Consider the following 17,268-nt stretch of genomic DNA (forward strand, 5'->3'; position numbering starts at 1 on the left):
AAATAAATAAATAAAAAGCTGACCAAACTGTAAAAGGCAATGTATCTTCTTCAACCTGAACCTGAATGGAAAGACAGACTAGAAAGAAAGGCACCCACTGGAAAACCAGCAGAACCAGTTCCCGCCTGGCCCGCTGAGCACTTGAGCTGTCACTGGCAACTGGCAACTGGCTCTCCACCACGGGCAGGTGCAGGTCCCTGTCAGGTAGCCCCACACCTTGCACAAGGTCACAGAGTGACACCGTCTTATCCCAGGGTCCTTCCAGCAGGGGAGGGGACAGAACCAGCTCAGGCAGGAGGGAGCCCTTGCTGGTCCTCAGTCCTTGGGAAATGCTTCCCTCAGAGCCACTGCCCTCAGGAAAGGAAGCCCCCCTCCTGCCCCTGTCTACCCTTTCACCTAACTGCCTGAGTGGGAGAAGCAGCAACAGGCCCCCAAAAGACCCCGGCCGGGGGACCAAGCGTCCAGCCCCACACCACACAGCCCACAGGCTTCCAGTGACTGGGCCTAGGCTGCGGCAGAAACAGCCCAGGCACACATGCATGCATGCACACACCCCTTCACTCCTCACTCCCCACATGCTGCCTACCAAGCGTGAGTGCTTTCACTTCTGCCTACTAAAGTGCTTCACGCCTCCTTTTTATAAATTCAGTTTGAAGAAACAGAACAAGCCTCAGAATTACATTCAGACTCAGAAGCAGCAGAGATGGTGAAATGACTGGACCAGGAATATAAGGTAACCACAACTCACAGGTTAAGTGTGCTAATGGGCAAAGGAGACAATGCCAACAAGGGGCACTTATTTTGGTTTTCTGAAACAAAGTCTTGCTATATATACACATAGTGAGTCCAGGGCCTGCCTGCAATACAAAGATGTCTCAAAAAGGGTTAAACCAATTACCAAGTTATCTTAAAATCTTCACATACCCAAAATACTAAAATTTTAAAAAGGCATTAAATCTTTTTTTCCTTTTTTTATTTTTTCCATAATTTTATTGAGAAACAAATAGCAATGAGACAGTTTCAAACCAAATCGGTAGGACAGTTTCAAAAATTAACATATTACATACATTCTTCCTAGTGGTTAACTGCTGTACAAGATGCAGACTTGATATCAAGGCATTAAATCTTGGTTTAAAGCAATAATAAGAAAAATGACAGGTTAAATTATTATTTTTTATGTATTTGGTACAGGGTCTCACTATGCAGCTCAGACTCATAGTCGATCCTCCTGTTTTCAGCCTCCCCAGAGCTGGGATTACAGGCATGTACCACCACACCCAGTCTCGGTGGCCAGATCAGTGAGCCCAGGGACCAGGGCCAGCACTGCCTGTGGTGCTGGGGATCGAACCCAGGTCCCTGTGCTTGCCAGGGAAGCACTTATTCTACTGAGCCATCTCCCTGGCCTGCTAGTCAGAATTTAACCTGTCATTTTCTGGGTTTGTGAGATAGCTCAGCAAACTAAGCACATGCTTAGGCCTGAGTTCAATCCCCGGTTCCACAAAAAAAAAAAAAAAACAATTCTGACCAGCAATTAAATCACAACATTTCAAAAGTCCTAAGTCACAGCCCTGATAGGGAAGATAAGCTGTGAACACCTACAAATCTTTGCAGGCAGTTCTGAAGCACCCTGGGTAACCGACAGCTCCCACAGAAGGCAGGGGGAGGCAGAGAATAGGAAATGGAAACACGCTCCACATCTTAGCACTTTGCAAAGCCCCACTGCAACTACAGGAACAGACTTAGGTAAGCACATGAGATCCAGAGAAGAAACAACGGTGATCAATTTACCCCAAGCCGGAGGGCCCTGGCCTAGTGTAAGCCAGCCTGTCCACACTGCAGACTCCTGTGTGGGGCACTGGGGCAGGTGGCCAAGCCCTCTTGGCACCTCCAGTAAGGCATCACATGGCTCTTGAGCAGTGCAGAGGTCCCTGCTGAGGTCACTCTTCCTGGGACAGTATCTGGCCACCAAGGGGGCAAGAGGCCCCCCAATTTGTGGGGCCGCTGCCCTGCTGGGCTTTGCTAGCACTGCTGCTGGCTTCACACAGTGCTTTCCAAGGCTGGCCCACCTCATCCTGCAAGCTCCCCTTGGGGAGTCACCGCCCCATGAAAGCCAGGGAAGATTCCTGGGCAGGCGAAGGCAGACCCCAGGAAGAGCAGCTCAAACACGGGAGGTGACAGGAGGGCCAGGGCGACCACTGAACCTCAGGCACAGTGTGAGCAGCACAGTAGGGATAAGGGTGAGTCAAAGGCTATCATCACAAAATCCCTGATGCCCCATCAGTCTGTTTTGGTTTTTTTTTTTGGCGGAATCAGGGATTGAGCTCAGGCCCTTGCGCTTGCCAGGGAAGCGCTCATTCCACTGAGCCATCTCCCAGCCCTCATCAGTCTGTTTTTTCCTTTACCTTTTAGTTTCCTGAGACAGGATCTCGCTATATATATAGCCCAAGCTGGCCTCAAACTCATGGTAATGTTCCTGCTTCAGCCTCCTGAGTGCTGGGACTACTGGTGTGTGCCAGCTCACCCAGCCCCTGACCACATTTTAAGCCCACAGAGGGTGGGCCCAGAATTGTGTCTGGGCTGAGGTCATACTGACCATGCCCCATAACCCCAGAGGACACCCTAGCCAGATGGCATCCACGTCTCAGTCAGCTCCCCAGCCAGCCACAGTGACAGGGCCACCATGGGTGCTCCAGCAGGACTGCAAAGGGTCCTGTCCTACTGCCCAGACTTCTGCATGTTTCCTGGTGCCTGATGCTCAGCCCCGTGACTCACATGACCTTGTCACTGACCTGCCCAGGAAGGCTGGCAGCAGGTGACTCAGAACATGACCGCATCCATTTCCTGGACCACCAGAGCAAAGGGCGGCTCTGCTCTAACTCCAGGAGGCAGCTTCCCTCCTGAGGACATCAAAGCTGCCAGTGCACAAGTCTCCTGGAGTAGACGGATCGAACCTGCCTAGCACAACCTGCCATGCACTTCAGATCATGGCAAACTTACTTCCAACGCTACATGCAACTAAATGTTCCACTGCCTAGGGCAGGCCGGCCCAGCATCGGCAGATGGTGACAAACCTGGAATAGCCTCCAGGGTTCTCAGCAGGCTGGGAGAATTCTCGTTCATGGCTTGTCATGTGGCCTGGAGTGCAGACTGTGGGTGGCATGGTGCCCCCACTATACAGTGCATGGTGCCCTTTTTTGATATTATAAATAAAAAATTTAAAAAGCTTTGTTACTTCTATACAGTAATTATATTACATGTTTTACATGCCGCCAATTCCTCCTCTTTAGTTTGGCCTGGCAAGCTAAAGGACGCACAGTCACAGCTTAGGGAATAAGAGGAAAAAAAGCTCATATGTGCTCAAATAAATACAATTTCCCCCAGTGTATTTTTTTTTTTTTTTTTTTTTTTTTTTTTTTTTTTTTTTTGCAGAATTGGGGTTTGAACTCAGGCCCTTGCACTTGCTAGGGAAGTGCTTATTCTACTGAGCTATCTCCCCCAGTGTATTTCATTTGTGGTTTTCTAGGTTATATCTTGAATGTCCGATGGAAAAGAAAAGCTCAGCTATATTGAAAGGTATTTATATTGAACAGTTTTGAAACACAAAGACTAGAAATATTCACATTATTCTCCCTTGCTGTTTTCTTCTCTCTCCAAAAACTACTCATGACTTTTGTTCTATTTATTTTGATTTTTTGAGATAGGATCTTGCTATGCAATTCAGGCTAACCTTGAAATCACTATATTACCCAGGATGGCCTCAAACTCAAAAGGATCCTCCTGCTTCAGCCTCCTGAATGCTGGCACTACAAGTGTGGGCCACCAAACCCAGTTACAACTTCAGTAGTCTCAGCATAATAGCACCCACTGCGCACTGCCTGTCCTACCACACTGCCCGTGGTCACTCACCTGATATCGGTCCAGGATTCTGAAGTCTGGGCAGGTGGTCCGGTAAGTGGCCTGTCCAGACGGAAGCCGGGGCAGTCCCCCTTCCTTGGCTCCATAGATCCCATCCACAAGCAGGAGGGCAGCATTAACCACCTGGTCCAGGTCAAAGAGGGGCAGCCCCCGCTCCCTCTTGGCCTGCCTGACAATTAGCTTGCGCTTTAGCCTGCGCGCCTCAGGCGTCATGGCCACAGCGCCAGGACAGGCCTCCAGCCTGCGCAGCAGCAGCTTCTCCTCATAGATGCTGGCGGGTGTGTACCGGGGCCCCTGTGGCCGCATGTCCTTCTGTAGGGGTGGCCTCCGCTTATCCCGTGCCCGGGTCTGCAGGGACGCACTGGAGTCTGTGTCCTCACTGTCCAAATCTGCCCTGTCCGGCTTCTCCTCCTCACTGTCCACCTCCTGTTTGATGTGTTCGGGGGCTCTGACCTTCTTCCTGCCTCCAGCCCCTGGGCCCAAAGCTGCAGGCCCCAAGGACGGCGGTGGGTCCTCCACTCCCGGGTCAATGTCACCATCCAGCTCATCATCATCTGCACAGGGCATGGGCAGTGTTACCAAGGCCCAAGGACACCCCCGACCCGGAAGAGCTGATGGCAGCCCCCTTACCATGGAAGAGTGCCTGCGGGGGCATGGCATCAGGGATCAGGTCGGCCTCCGACAGCAGGCTCGGTGTGGCTGAGTGTGATGCTGGTGTCCCAGGTGCTGAGAAGTCTAGCGAGGGAGACGGTGAGGGGCTGGTCAGAGGAGTACGGTCTGAGGAGCTTAAGGATGCAAAATCGATCACCTCGCCCCTCTCCAGGACTACTTCTGGCCGGCGGGCCCGACTGGCAAATTTGACTGGTGTAGAGGCTGGGCTCCGATCCAGAAAACCAGCTGCCTCCTTCTGGGCCCTCCGGATGTCCTTGGCCTCCTGCGTGCGAGACCGCTTCTCCTTAAGCTCCATGGCGGACTCCACAGGGTTCCGGCTGGCCCGCTTCCGGAGTCCCTCCACAGTGATGATGGGATCCAACATGGGCTTCGAGGCTGCCAGAGAGCACACAGGGACAACTTCTGAGATAACCATTCCACTGTAATGTCACTGTCATCCACAGTGTGCTACTGTGCACCCACACAGGGTTCTGTATAGAGAAATACCCTATAAGCGCCCTAAAGGACTTAGACTTCTCTTTAGAAAAAAGTTATAGGACCAGGAGATAGCTCAGTGGTTTAAGGGCCTCCCTGGAAAGTGCAAAGACTCGGGTTTCATCCCAGGTACCACATGCCATGCCCACCCTGAGCTGGCCACCAAGACAGGAGGTATGAGTCTGACCTGCGTAGTGAGACACTTTGAGAGAGAGAAAGAGGGAGGGAGAGAGCAAGGGAGCAAGGGAGGAAGAGGGAGAGAGGGAAAGATGAAGAAAGGGAGAGGGGGGGGAAAGGGAGGGAGAGAGAGAGAGAGAGAAAACAAAGCAAATTTAAACAGCTAAATACTGCTACCTTTTACCTACTGGAACTGGTTAAGGTTCACACTGGCCAGTGTGGTGGCATGAGCCTACAATCACAGCCCTGGACTGTGAGTTCAAGACCAGCCTGGGTTATATAGAAAGCTCCTGTCTCAAAACTACCGATCCAGGGGCTGGGGAGGTAGCTCAGTAAAATAAGCTCTTGCCTGGCAAGCACAGGGTCCTGCGTTCAATCTCCAGTACCGCAAAAAAGAAAGAAAGAAAGAAAGAAAGAAATTACCAACCCATGAGGAACAAGGAGGCTGGGTAAGATGAACAGGCATCCCAGAAGATCAGAGCCCCACAGACTCAAGACTATTCTAGTTTCCCCAATGGCTGATGTCTTTCCGAAACCCAGCCACTTTGGAACTCACTCCACAGCTCAGAAGTCCCAGTTTTGGTGGTCCAAACATGAAACCAAACCACTACACTCCGGCAAACCAGCAGCCGTAACAAAAGCAAAATGAAAGGGCCAGCCAAATAGCTCAGCAGATTAAAGCGCCTGCTTAGGCTGATGCACGCTGAGATTCAATCCCCAGTGTGCTATGCCTGCCCCACCCCCAGAGCAGCTGAGATGGTGTCTGAGACTGGGTGTGGTGGCATGTGCCCATAATCCCAGCTCTTGGGAGGCTAAACACAGGCGGATTGCTACAAGTCCATCTACACAGTGAGACCCTGTACTAAAAAAAAGCAAAATGAAGACTTCGATTGACAATGCCCAAGCTTACTCCGTCCGTGACAAGCCAGCTGTAGAATCCACAAGAAAGGCATCTAAAGGAAAAGCCACACCCAGTCAAATGTCACCAGGACACTACCTTTGTCAGGGGGACTGGCTCTGGGACGGCAGGCCTGCGCTCCCACTCCACCTGCCCAGCATCCCCATGCCGCACCCAACACTACCTCTGGCCTTCAGCGAGGAGCTGGACAGCTTCTCCCCTTCAGGCTTCAGGGTGGGTGGCTTGTTGTGCACCAGTCTCCACCAGCCTGGCTCCCCAAACTCCTGCGCCCCGGAGCGGAAGTACATGGGGCTTCCCACGCTCAGGCAGCCAGCCACAGTGCTCCACCAAGTGGAGGTCTTCTTCCTGGAGCCCAAGGAAAAGCAGTTGATGCTCAATCCACCTCTGTGCGGACACACAAGCAGGAGCCATGCAACCCTGAGCACTAAGGGACGTAGAGAAAGGGCCACGAGAGGAGCCTCGGGTGTGCCTGGCTTGGAATCCTGGCTCTGTCTCGGTTTCATTTGCAGAGGCAGGGTGGCAGAGCTTACCACACAGGGCTGGGAGAGGAAGTAATTGAGGCAAAGCACATTTGTTGCCTCCTATTATCCTGCCTGCCCCCCTGAGGGGGTGACCTGGGGTTCAGTTACCTTCTGGGGCTCTCCCTTATCACCCCCACCCCCAAGAAACTGCACTCCAAGACTAGGCATTTCAGTTTGGTTTTGGTTTGCTCTTTGGAGACAAGGTCTCACTACGTAACCCAGGCTGGCCTCAGTCTCAGTCACCCTCCTGCCTCAACCTCCTAAATGGTGGGATCACAGATTACAGGCTTGCAGCAGCACACTAAACAGTACTGCAAAAGCCAGCCTGAACAGCTTAAGGAGAACCTGTCTCAAAAAAAGGGGGTGTGGGGCTGGGGAGATGGCTCAGTGAAATAAGCGCTTCCCTGGCAAGGGCCTGAGTTCAATCCCTGGTTCCGCAAAAAAAAAAAAAAAGGGGGGGGGGTACACACCTGTAATCCCAACACTCAGGAGACTGAGGCATGAGGATCTCTGAAAGCTCAAGACCAGCCTGAGCCACATAGTGAGACTCTCTCTCTCAAAAAGACAATAAAAAAAAGGGAGCAGGGGAGATGTAGCTCAGTGGCATGGCATACCTTTATACCTAAAAGTATAAACAAACACCCTTGTAGTTTTTTGGGTCCTTTGCCAGTCAGGCAATGGAGCACCACCTGACCCCAGCTATTGCTTCTTGTCTTTGTTTTCTAAATCCTCTCCCCTGCCCCGCCCAGTCCCCAAACCAACAAATCCCTGTAATACTCCTCAATTTTTAACAGTCATAACTCTTCAAAAACATGATGTGACTAGGCATGGCAGTGTGTGGCAGTACTGCATACTGAAACCTTGTCTCAAAACGACAATTTAAAAAAAAAAAGAAAGAAAAAGAAAAGCAAAACCATCATGCTCAGGAAAGAAAAAAACAAAAAACAATACTTTCCTTTGCAAGTAGAAAACTATGGAAGCAGGGTGTGGTAGCGCACGCCTATAATCCCAGCACTCAGAAGACAAGAGGATCACTTTAAGTTTGAGGCCAGCCTGGGTTAGAGTGAATTCAAGACCAGCCGGAGCTACACAGTGAGAACATGTCTCAAAATATAAAACCAAACCAAACAAACAAAAAAAGTTAAAAAAAAAAAAAAAAAATCCTAGGACTCAAGCTTCTCTGTGACTGCCCCAAGGAAAGCAGCCCTGCAGCTCTCCTCTGCTGGCCAAGTCGGCTCTGCAGACCACACTACCTGCTTCCCAGCAGGAAGGCCCAGTGTTTCTCGATGAAGGCACAGATATCCTCTTTCCACCGGAAGTAGCCCTGCCGCCCGCTGCCTTCCAGGGACAAGTTGTACATGGCCAACATGACGACCTGCAACACAGACAGGACAGGGCTAGGAGACACAGCCCAGGGTGTCTGGGTCCACAGTTCTCCCCCTGCTAGGCTGGTGAGCTGGCATCTCTCACTCAGCTCCAGACAGTCCCTCTGTCTCCTACAGAGGCCTGCTGTGTGGCTGAGGGACGTTAGGACAGAGGGTGGACACAGGCGTGTTTGCCCTCCCCAGCCCCCACAGCGGCCAGGTGTGCCCCCCGCCCCATCCTGTACCCTCTCGCTGACAGCGCTGCCCACCCTCTGCTCAGGGTTGTGAGATTCACCTGTGCACACGGGATGGAAGGCTGGGCTGCTCCAGCTCCCAACCTGGCTAGCACTGCTACTCTTCATTTTTATTATTTTTAATCTTTTATTTATTTGATACAGGGTCTCATCACACAGCTTGGTCTCATAGTGATCCTCCTGTCTCAGCCTCCCCAGCGCTGGGATGACAGACATGGGCCACCACACCTGGTTTCGGTGGCCAGCACAGTGTGCCTGCGGTTCCAGGGCTGCCATGGCATTAGACCGCTGAGCTGTCTCCCCACCCCACTGCTACTCTTTGTAAGGCAGCGTTCACAGCCCTAATCAGGGAAGAGATTTCCAGAAATAGAAATAACACAAGTTCATTGTAAAAGACTCTAAAATCACAAAAATAACAAAGGAGGAAGTAAAAATCACTTTACATCCATCATCAAAAAATAACTTTTGCTGGGTGTGGTAGCGCACACCTATAATCCCAGCACCCTGGGAGCTGAGGCAGGAGGAGGGCAAGTTTTAGTGCAGCCTGGGTAACCCAGTGACTTAAGCAAGACCTTGTTTCAAAATAAAGAAATAAAGTGAGTTGGGGATGTAGCTTCACGCAAAAGCCCTGGATTCAAGCCCTAGGACCAGAAGGAGAAGCAGCACACACAGGAAGAAAGAAGATAAGGAGAAGAAGCAAAAGGAGAAGGAACAGCAGAAGTAGGAAGAAAGGAAGAAAGGAAGAAAGGAAGAAAGGAAGAAAGGAAGGAAGGAAGGAAGGAAGGAAGGAAGGAAGGAAGGAAGAAGGGGGAGAGGGATAGAGAGCATGAGTGAGAAAGAGAGAGAGCGAGAGCGAGAGAGAGCGAGAGAGAGCGAGAGAGCGAGAGAGAGCGAGAGAGAGCGAGAGAGAGCGAGAGAGAGCGAGAGCGAGAGCGAGAGCGAGAGCGAGAGAGAGAGAGAGAGAGACAACGAGAGAGAGCGAGAGCGTGAGCGAGCAAGTGAGCACAGGCAAGCAAGCAGAGCCAGGCATGGTAGCACACCTCTGTAATCCCAGCACTCAGGAGGCTGAAGCAGGAGGACAAATGTGAATTCAAGACTAGCCTGGGCTACAAAGTGAGCTCAAGGCCAGCATGAACTACATAGCAAGACCCTGTCTCAAAAAGAACAACAATAAAAAAGCAAAAAAAAAAAAAAAAACTTTTGACATTTTAGTAATTATCCTTTTAGGCCAGCCAAATAGCTCAGTGGATTAAAGCACCTGCTTAGGCAGACACAGGGGCCTGCTGGGAGTTCCATCCCCAGGTCTGCTGTGCTGGCCCTGCCCCTGGGACGTGCTGAGATGGCCACTGAGAATGAGTGTGGTGGTGCGTGCCTATAATCCCAGCACTTGGGAGGCTGTAAACAGGAGGATCATTACAAGTCTGATCTATGCAGTGAGACCCTGTAGATCCTGTAGACTCTGTCATTAAAAAAAAAAAAAAGTACATACATTTTTCATACATTTCTTTCCATCTGTATTTATGTAGTTTTTTTTGGGGGGGGGATTTCTTTGGGAGGAGGGGGCTTTGTTTTGTTTTGGGCACCAAGATTATTTGTTTGTTTGGTACCGGGAATCAAACTCAGGACTTTGTGCTTGCCAGGCTGACACTTATGCTGCTGAGCTATGTCCCTGACCTGGGCATTGGGATTGAAGCTAGAGCCTTTGGACTGAGCTACAACCCCAGGACTATTTATTTTGTTCCAAGGATTGAACTCAGAACCTGTGCTTGCCAGGCAGGTTCTTATGCCACTAAGGTATCTCCCTGACCCTAAATTTTTATCCTGAGATAGGATCTCACTATGTTGGCAAGTTTCCCAAGTTGGATTTGAACTTGTGATCCTCCCACCTCAGCCTCCGAATGCTGGGATCACAGGTGTGCACCACCATGTCCAGCTTATAAGACAATTCTTTAAAAACAACTTCTTTCAAGGACCACCCTTCAGCTTTAAGTAAGCTTTATTAAGCTGACTTAATGCCCTGCCATCTGTGTCACCAGTGTTCAATCCCCAGCGACCCTCTGTGAAGGGCTGGGTCTACACTGCATGAGTCCATTCACCACCCTTAACCCAACAACAGGATCAGTCCCATGACCAGAGTTCTCAAAAGCACCGCTGAGATCCACACTGGCCAACGAATGTGGCCTAATACAGGTGAAACTCAGCTAGGGACAGAGAAGCCTGGAACTGGCCAGCGGCGGTCACGTACATCACACAGAACACCGCCCAGCTACACACTGAGTAGTGGTACAGCTCATGGGTGTCACACCACAATCTAAAGGAGTCGGGCTGGGGAGACAGCTCAGGCTTAAGTGCCTGGCTGGCAGGTGCAAGATCCTGAGTTTAATTCCCAGAGCCAAAAAAAGGAATACAGACTAAAAAAAAAAAAAAAGTCATTCCTTAGTCTCTTTTTTCTGGTCTTTTTGAGACAGGGTCTTGTTGCACAATTCAGGCTGGCCTTGAAATCAAGGTGATCCTTCTGCCTCACCTCCCAGAGTGCTGTGATTATAGGTGTGCACCTCCACCCCTGGCTCTACCTATATTTTCCTGGCAAGTCAAAAAACATTTTCTAGGGGCCAGGGAGATGGTTCAGTGGAATAAGTACTTCCCTGGCAAGAGCAAGGGCCTGAGTTCAATCCCAGGTTCTGCCACAAAAAAAAAAAAAAAAAAAAAAAGTTTCCTATGTTCCTCACTGACAGATTTCCTAATTGGCCTAATAAAGCACTGATAATTAAGGTCAGAGTAGGGGCTGCTACACCCACTACGAAGAATACCATAGGTGGCCAGAAGTACCTAACCTACAATCTTTAATGATTCGTGCTCTTCAAAACACAATGTGCTAGGGGCCAGGGAGAAGGCTCAGTAGAATAAGCGCTTCCCTGGCAAGCACAAGGGCCTGAGTTCAATCCCCAGTTCTGCCAAAAAAACAAACAAACCCCACAATGTGCTATGGGTAATTACCACATGCACCAGTCTCTAAAGTGTCTAGCTTTAGCTGCCTGAGGACAGGCTTGAAGCTTGCTGTTGCGGTTTGTGTCTAGTTGTCCCCCTAAAGCCTCAATCAATCCTGGGGCATTTTCTGGAGTTTATGATTATTGTGGGTGTGGATGTTGCACCTGCCCTCAGGTGAGTAATGTGCATTACAATGTAAGGTGGGGAGAAATGCTCACTAGCTGCCTGAGCTGCTGCCACTCCCTTTGCTCTGTGCTCTTTGCCACTGCCATGAACTGCTGCCCTCTGCCATGTGCTGCTCTGTCTTGGAGCCAGTATGGACTGAAACCTCCAGTAACTGTGAGCTAAAAAAAACCTTCCCTTCGGGGCTGGAGAGATGGCTCAGTGGTCTAAAGCACCTACTTGAAGCAAGCTTGGCAAAGCACAGGGACCGCGGTTCGATCCCCCAGCACCACATGCCAGCCAGCCCTGCCCCCTGGTGGGCTGAGCTGGCCACACACACACACAATAAATAAATGTAATAAATAAAAATAAATTATTAAAAAAATATTAAAAAAAAAAAAACCTTCCCTTCCTTCATTTTGGGTGTCAGGTATTTGTCCCAGCAACGAGAGAAGAGTAACTGAGACAGACACTTAGTATGGCTGTGTAACTATACCCCAGGGAGGGGCATCTCTCAGGGAGGCTGCAAGCTAGCACTAGCAAGCCCTGGGCTGGATTCCCATAACAACCAAATGAATCATGCATAATTCATCTTTTTCAGAACTTGAAGACTAGCTTTGTTGTTGTTAATGTTATTGGGTTTTGGTTTTGGATTTTGAGACAAGGTCTTACTTTGTATCCTAGGCTGACCTCAAACTCAAAGTGACCCACCTGCCTCAGCCTCCCCAGTGCTGGGATTACAGGTGTGAGTGACCATACCAAGCTTACCTATAAATACTGATATTTTTAAAAAGCAAAAAATATTAATACATTGGGGCTGGAGAGATGGCTCAGTGGTCTAAAGCACCTACTTGAAACAAGCTTGGCAAAGCACAGGGACCGCGGTTCGATCCCCAGCACCACATGCCAGCCAGACCCGCCCCCTGGTGGGCTGAGCTGGCCACACACACACACACAATAAAAAAAAAAATGTAATAAATAAAAATAAATAAATATTTAAAAAAAATATTAATACAACCTAGAAGTCAGTGGAAAGCTACTGCTCAGAGTTCAGTTGGTTTAGACTTGTGTTGGCACTAGACAGTTTAAGAGTGGACATAAGTATTCTCTTCGAAAAAAAAATACTCAAACATCTGAGCTCCAACAAAGAAGACTGAGCTATGTGAGCTCTCACATTCTGCACACACTTCCTTCACTCAGTTCCAGTGTGGCATCATGTGGTTCTTACTGTTCTAAAGTAGCTGGTGAAACACACGAACTTCATTTACTATTAAAATGAGAATTTAGCTGGCCATGGTGGTGCACATCTGTAATCCCAGCCTTCTAGGTGGCTAAGGCAGGAAGATCCCACATTTAAGACTGGCCTGGGCAATTAAAAAGAAAAAATAGGACTAGGGATATAGCTCAGAGTGAAGGCCCTGAGTTCAAGCTCCAGCATGGCAAAAATTAACTAATTAATTAAAATCAGAACCTGGCATTACATATTAATAAACTATGACTTTTTTTAAGAATCTCCAACCCAACTTCCAAAGACTTCTATCTCCAAATATCCCATATTCTCTTTTCACTGTGAAATGAAAAGCCCCCAGCCAGGCATGCTGGCACATGCCTATAATTCCTAGCACTCAGGAGGCTGAGGCAGGAGGATCGCTGCAAGCTGGACACCACCCTGGGCTACCTAAGTGAGTTCAAAGCCTGCCTGGTTTATGTGTCAAAAAATAAAAACAAAACAAATAAAAGGGCCCCTCACAACCCAAACCTGGCAGGTGGAGGTACATCTGTAATCCCAGCACCTGGGAGGCAGAGGCAGGAGGATTATTCAGTTTTGAGGCCAGCCTGGGCTACCTAGTGAGAGTTCACAGCCACCCTGAACTACACAGTGATTCCCTGGCTCAAACAAACAAAGACAACCCAAAAGCTCCCCACAGGCTCCTCGCAGCAAAGCTCTGAGACACAGTCTGAAGCCCTCTACTCACCTGCTGCCATGTCAGCTTCAGCCGCTCATACTGCTCCTTGCCATCTGCAGAGCAGTCAGAACAAGTGAACCTGAAAAAGTTATCACCCTTAAGGTAACTGAGCTGTTCCCTCAGCTGACCTAGGAGAAAAACAGAAGTTAAGTCATAGGCCGCTCAAGAGCAGCTGCTGCCCCAGTGCTGCTCAGCTCCTCAGCATGGCTGTCTAGCACCCACACCCATGTTCTCCTTTGTACAAGGCCAAGCCTCTCTTAAGGTGAGGCTCACAGAACAGGGTATCCCTGCTACCAAATCCTCATGCTGGCATGTTTCTCTGGGCTAACAACTGGGGCTGCAAGGGCCACAACTTGAAAACTGAGGGCTACGTAGGAGGAAACAAGCCACACCTCCCTGTGCTCCCTGCTTGTGGGCACCTGAAACCTGCTCAAACGGTCTCTCAGGCCACCCCGACAGAACCAGAAGGCCTAAGGTGGGCACTGCAGCCAGAAGTGCAAGGGGCAGAGGGAGGGCCTAAAAGCAAGGTACCCACCCCACAGGAGATATGAGGAGAAAGACGGGCCTGGGGGAGTGGCAATCAGTGAAGAGGAGGGGTGCAAGGGTGTGGAGTGGCCACAGGTGCCAGGGAGATGTGGCTTCAGGGAGGATACAAGTGAGCAGAGGCCCAGGCTGAGAGAACTTCTATGGAGCAGAATGGTCACCTGCCCTTCACAAGGTCTGGTGTCTGTGTGGGGACAGAGGTCAGCAGGCATGAGCCACAAAGGGCAGTTTAACACTGACCAGGGGAGGCCAGAGAGACAGCCACTGGGACATCTGGGCAGAACCTGTCAGAATCAGGCACAGACAACTCAGAAACAAGAAGCAGCTAAGCAGAATGTTCCAGGTTTTCTGAGAAAATGTTATTTCTTTATTTTTCTTTTTTTTTGAGACAGGGTCTCAGTATGTAGTTCAGGCTGACCTTGAACTCACTATGGCCTCAAACTCACAGAGATCCTCCTGCCTTAGCTGGGATTACAGGTGTGCACTGCACCTGGCCAAAAATGTTACTCTTATTAGTGTTAATCTGCATAGTTGAAAACATTTGAGCAAAATGTCTGCATAAAATGAGTGACTACAAAAATTTTACCAGCTTATTTTTCAGTCAGGAATCCTCTTGCACAAAGCACTTCCCTTAGCCATCTTTGCATCTTTCCACTGTTGCCTGGGGAAAGCCTGAGTTGCAACTGATCCCATGACAGCTGGTAAAGCAAGCTCAAGAGCCGGGCAGGGACAGCTAAAACTCCAGAAGCAGCAACTTTTGTCACCAGGTAAGGGAGACCACGAATCAGGAGCAAGACTGGACCTGGGACAAGCCTTCAACACCTAGACCGCGGCACTTCCCACACAAGCCAGATGAAACACTGTTAAGTTTTGCAGTACTGGAGAGCAAACTTGGGGCCTTGGGTTTGTCAGGCAGGTACTTAGGCCACTGAGCTATCTCCTAAGCCTGGAACATGGTAAGTTTTAAGTTTTACTTCTACACTGGGACAAGAATTTGATCCCCAACCCGTAACATAATCTTGCTAAGAAAAATGTGGTTATTTCCTTAAGTAACACAGGATTTCCAATTTTCTAATTTTTGTTGGGTTACTACCAGTAATGCTAATTTAACAACTGGTTAGAGATTGACAATAATTTTTATCAGTACAAATGTATCTATTTTTTGAAGTTTGAATTTGATCAACTACATTAATAATATAGTAACTCATCTAGGTCTACTGGACCCTCACGTTTCCTTCATGGGTTGGAAGAGCAAACCTTCACCCTGGGATTGACAGATCAAAGGAATGAGAAGCTCCTTACTGGCTGGTATCCACTTTTGGCACTTCTCACAGAAGTAGGACAGCTGCTCCTCTAGCCACGACACATCGCCCTCGTCACTGTTGAGGGAGTCCCCACTCTGGTCATGCGACAGGTCCACCGAGGCCTGGTCCTCCGACTCCACGATGAGGAGGGTCTCACCCTCCACCTCACCCTCCTCCAGCCCCTCAGAGGTTGATGTCCTGGTGGCCTCGTCATCATGGCGGCTCAGCAGGCCACTCAGGTGGATGCCGCTCTCCATCATTGCGGGGCAGAAGTGCTTGCGCCCACACCCAGCTCGGCACAGCAGCTCCGTGCCTGCTCTCTCAGACACAGGGTTTCTTAAAACAGGACCCGGGAACACTGGGTCCACTGTCCCTCATTCCATCACCCTAAGAGGACAGTGATGAGAAACAGGGTGAAGGTCTCACCAAGCCCTTTTTTATCAACACATACACATTCACCTTCTTGGAGCTCTGTCCCTGAAATAGTTCACATTCACTGAAAGTCACGTTTTCTGAGATCCTTTTTCCAACAGTATCTTCTCTCTTTCTGCTTGAAGTTGCTCAGTCAAAATAATCTGCTCGCCCAAAAGACGAATGTTTTCTTTTTTCCGGTTTTGCCTCTCAATGTCTCGGATCACTCCGTCACGAAGCCTCTAACAGCGTGAGAAAACAGATTTCAGTAACGCCCTGAGCAGGTGGTTCCCATCCTGTGCCATTCAAATCCAAATACCAGTGTTACCAAAATACACTTCAGACACTCAGATTCCAAATACCCGATTACTATTTCAACTCTCTGTCCAAATGTGAAATGTAATAAAGAAACCAGAAGGCAAATGTGGCAGTGTACAATAATGTTATCATTAAATGACTTCTTAGTATGGCTTATAAAATTCCTGAACACAGACTACAGAAAATAATGAAAAGGAAAAAACCAGCACTACATTGAATCTTTCCCCCCTAGAACTGGGGATTGAACTCAGGTCCTTGGACTTGCCAGGCAAGTGTTTATTCAACTGAGCCATCTCCCTGCAATGCCAATACTACTCTGGGAGAAAGAGGCAGGAAGATCGAAAGTTTGAGTCCTGCCACTGCAACTTGGTGAAACCCTGTCCCTCACAAACAAGATATCGGGTTGGTGAGATGGCTCAGTGGTCTAAAGCGCCTACTTAGAACAAGCTTAGCAAAGCACAGGGACCAAGGTTCAATCCCCCAGCACCACATGCCAGCCAGCCCCGCCCCCTGGTGGGCTGAGCTGGCCACACACATATACATAAATAAAAAATTTTTAAAAAATTAAAAAAAAAAAAAACCACAAGATAGCATGGGCTTTGACTTCAACCCACATTGCTGTGTGCGGTGGGAGCAGGCCTGGGGAGGGGTAGGATAAAAATACTGCAGTAACACTGCGGACTATTTTACTGTTAGCAATTATCCTAGGCGAACAAACAACATCAACTCTGGGTAAAATGGTACATACCTAGATCCCAGCACCCTTCAAGGTGGAGGCAGGGAAATCACAAGTTGAGCCCAGTTTGAATACTTTAGAGATTTAGCAGAACTCTATTTCAAAGTATAAAGGGCTGGGGAAACCAGGATATGTCATGTATAGGTACAAATTTTTTAGGATGAATGTATAGGTATATCTAAATTGTACCAATAAACTTAATAAAATAAAGAGCTTTGGATGTAGCTCAGTATGAAGGCCTTCAGTTCAATTCCCAGTGTGCAAAATAACAATAATAAAAAAAGTGCATGGGAGGAAGAACATTATGGAAATCTTAAACTGTTAAGAATACTAGAAAATTAGTGAGGCATGATGGTACACACTTGTAATCCCAGAACTCAGGAGGCTAAAGCAGGATAATCACCCTGAGTTCCAGGCTACCTGGGCTACAGAGTGAGTTCATGGCCTGACTGAACTACATAACAAGATCCTGTCCTACCAAAAAAAGTATACAGGGGCTGGTGAGATGGCTCAGTGGTCTAAAGCACCTACTTAGAACAAGCT

General features: G+C 49.0%; 2 protein-coding genes across 3 annotated transcripts in view; both read right to left on the reverse strand.

The window, feature by feature from the left end:
• Nucleotides 1-15,532, reverse strand: part of Kat14 (lysine acetyltransferase 14) — a 25,616-nt gene extending 10,084 nt beyond the window's left edge. The window contains exons 1-6 of one of the 2 annotated variants that reach the window (XM_004635599.2): nucleotides 15,259-15,532; nucleotides 13,423-13,541; nucleotides 7,932-8,053; nucleotides 6,321-6,502; nucleotides 4,546-4,962; nucleotides 3,907-4,469 (exon numbers count right to left, since the gene is read on the reverse strand). In XM_004635599.2, coding sequence (XP_004635656.2) covers nucleotides 3,907-4,469; nucleotides 4,546-4,962; nucleotides 6,321-6,502; nucleotides 7,932-8,053; nucleotides 13,423-13,541; nucleotides 15,259-15,520 — 1,665 coding nt within the window. In that variant the 5' untranslated portion in view covers nucleotides 15,521-15,532. The remainder of the gene's footprint in view (nucleotides 1-3,906; nucleotides 4,470-4,545; nucleotides 4,963-6,320; nucleotides 6,503-7,931; nucleotides 8,054-13,422; nucleotides 13,542-15,258) is intronic. The other variant, XM_023720184.1, reaches the window with a different exon arrangement.
• A 215-nt stretch (nucleotides 15,533-15,747) lies between these two features.
• Nucleotides 15,748-17,268, reverse strand: part of Pet117 (PET117 homolog) — a 3,847-nt gene continuing 2,326 nt past the window's right edge. The window contains exon 2 of the mRNA XM_004635600.2: nucleotides 15,748-15,913. Within this exon, the coding sequence (XP_004635657.2) occupies nucleotides 15,764-15,913 (150 nt within the window). The 3' untranslated portion in view covers nucleotides 15,748-15,763. The remainder of the gene's footprint in view (nucleotides 15,914-17,268) is intronic.

This window comes from Octodon degus, unplaced genomic scaffold, assembly GCF_000260255.1.
Source record: "Octodon degus isolate 3935 unplaced genomic scaffold, OctDeg1.0 scaffold00073, whole genome shotgun sequence".
Lineage (NCBI taxonomy): Eukaryota > Metazoa > Chordata > Mammalia > Rodentia > Octodontidae > Octodon > Octodon degus.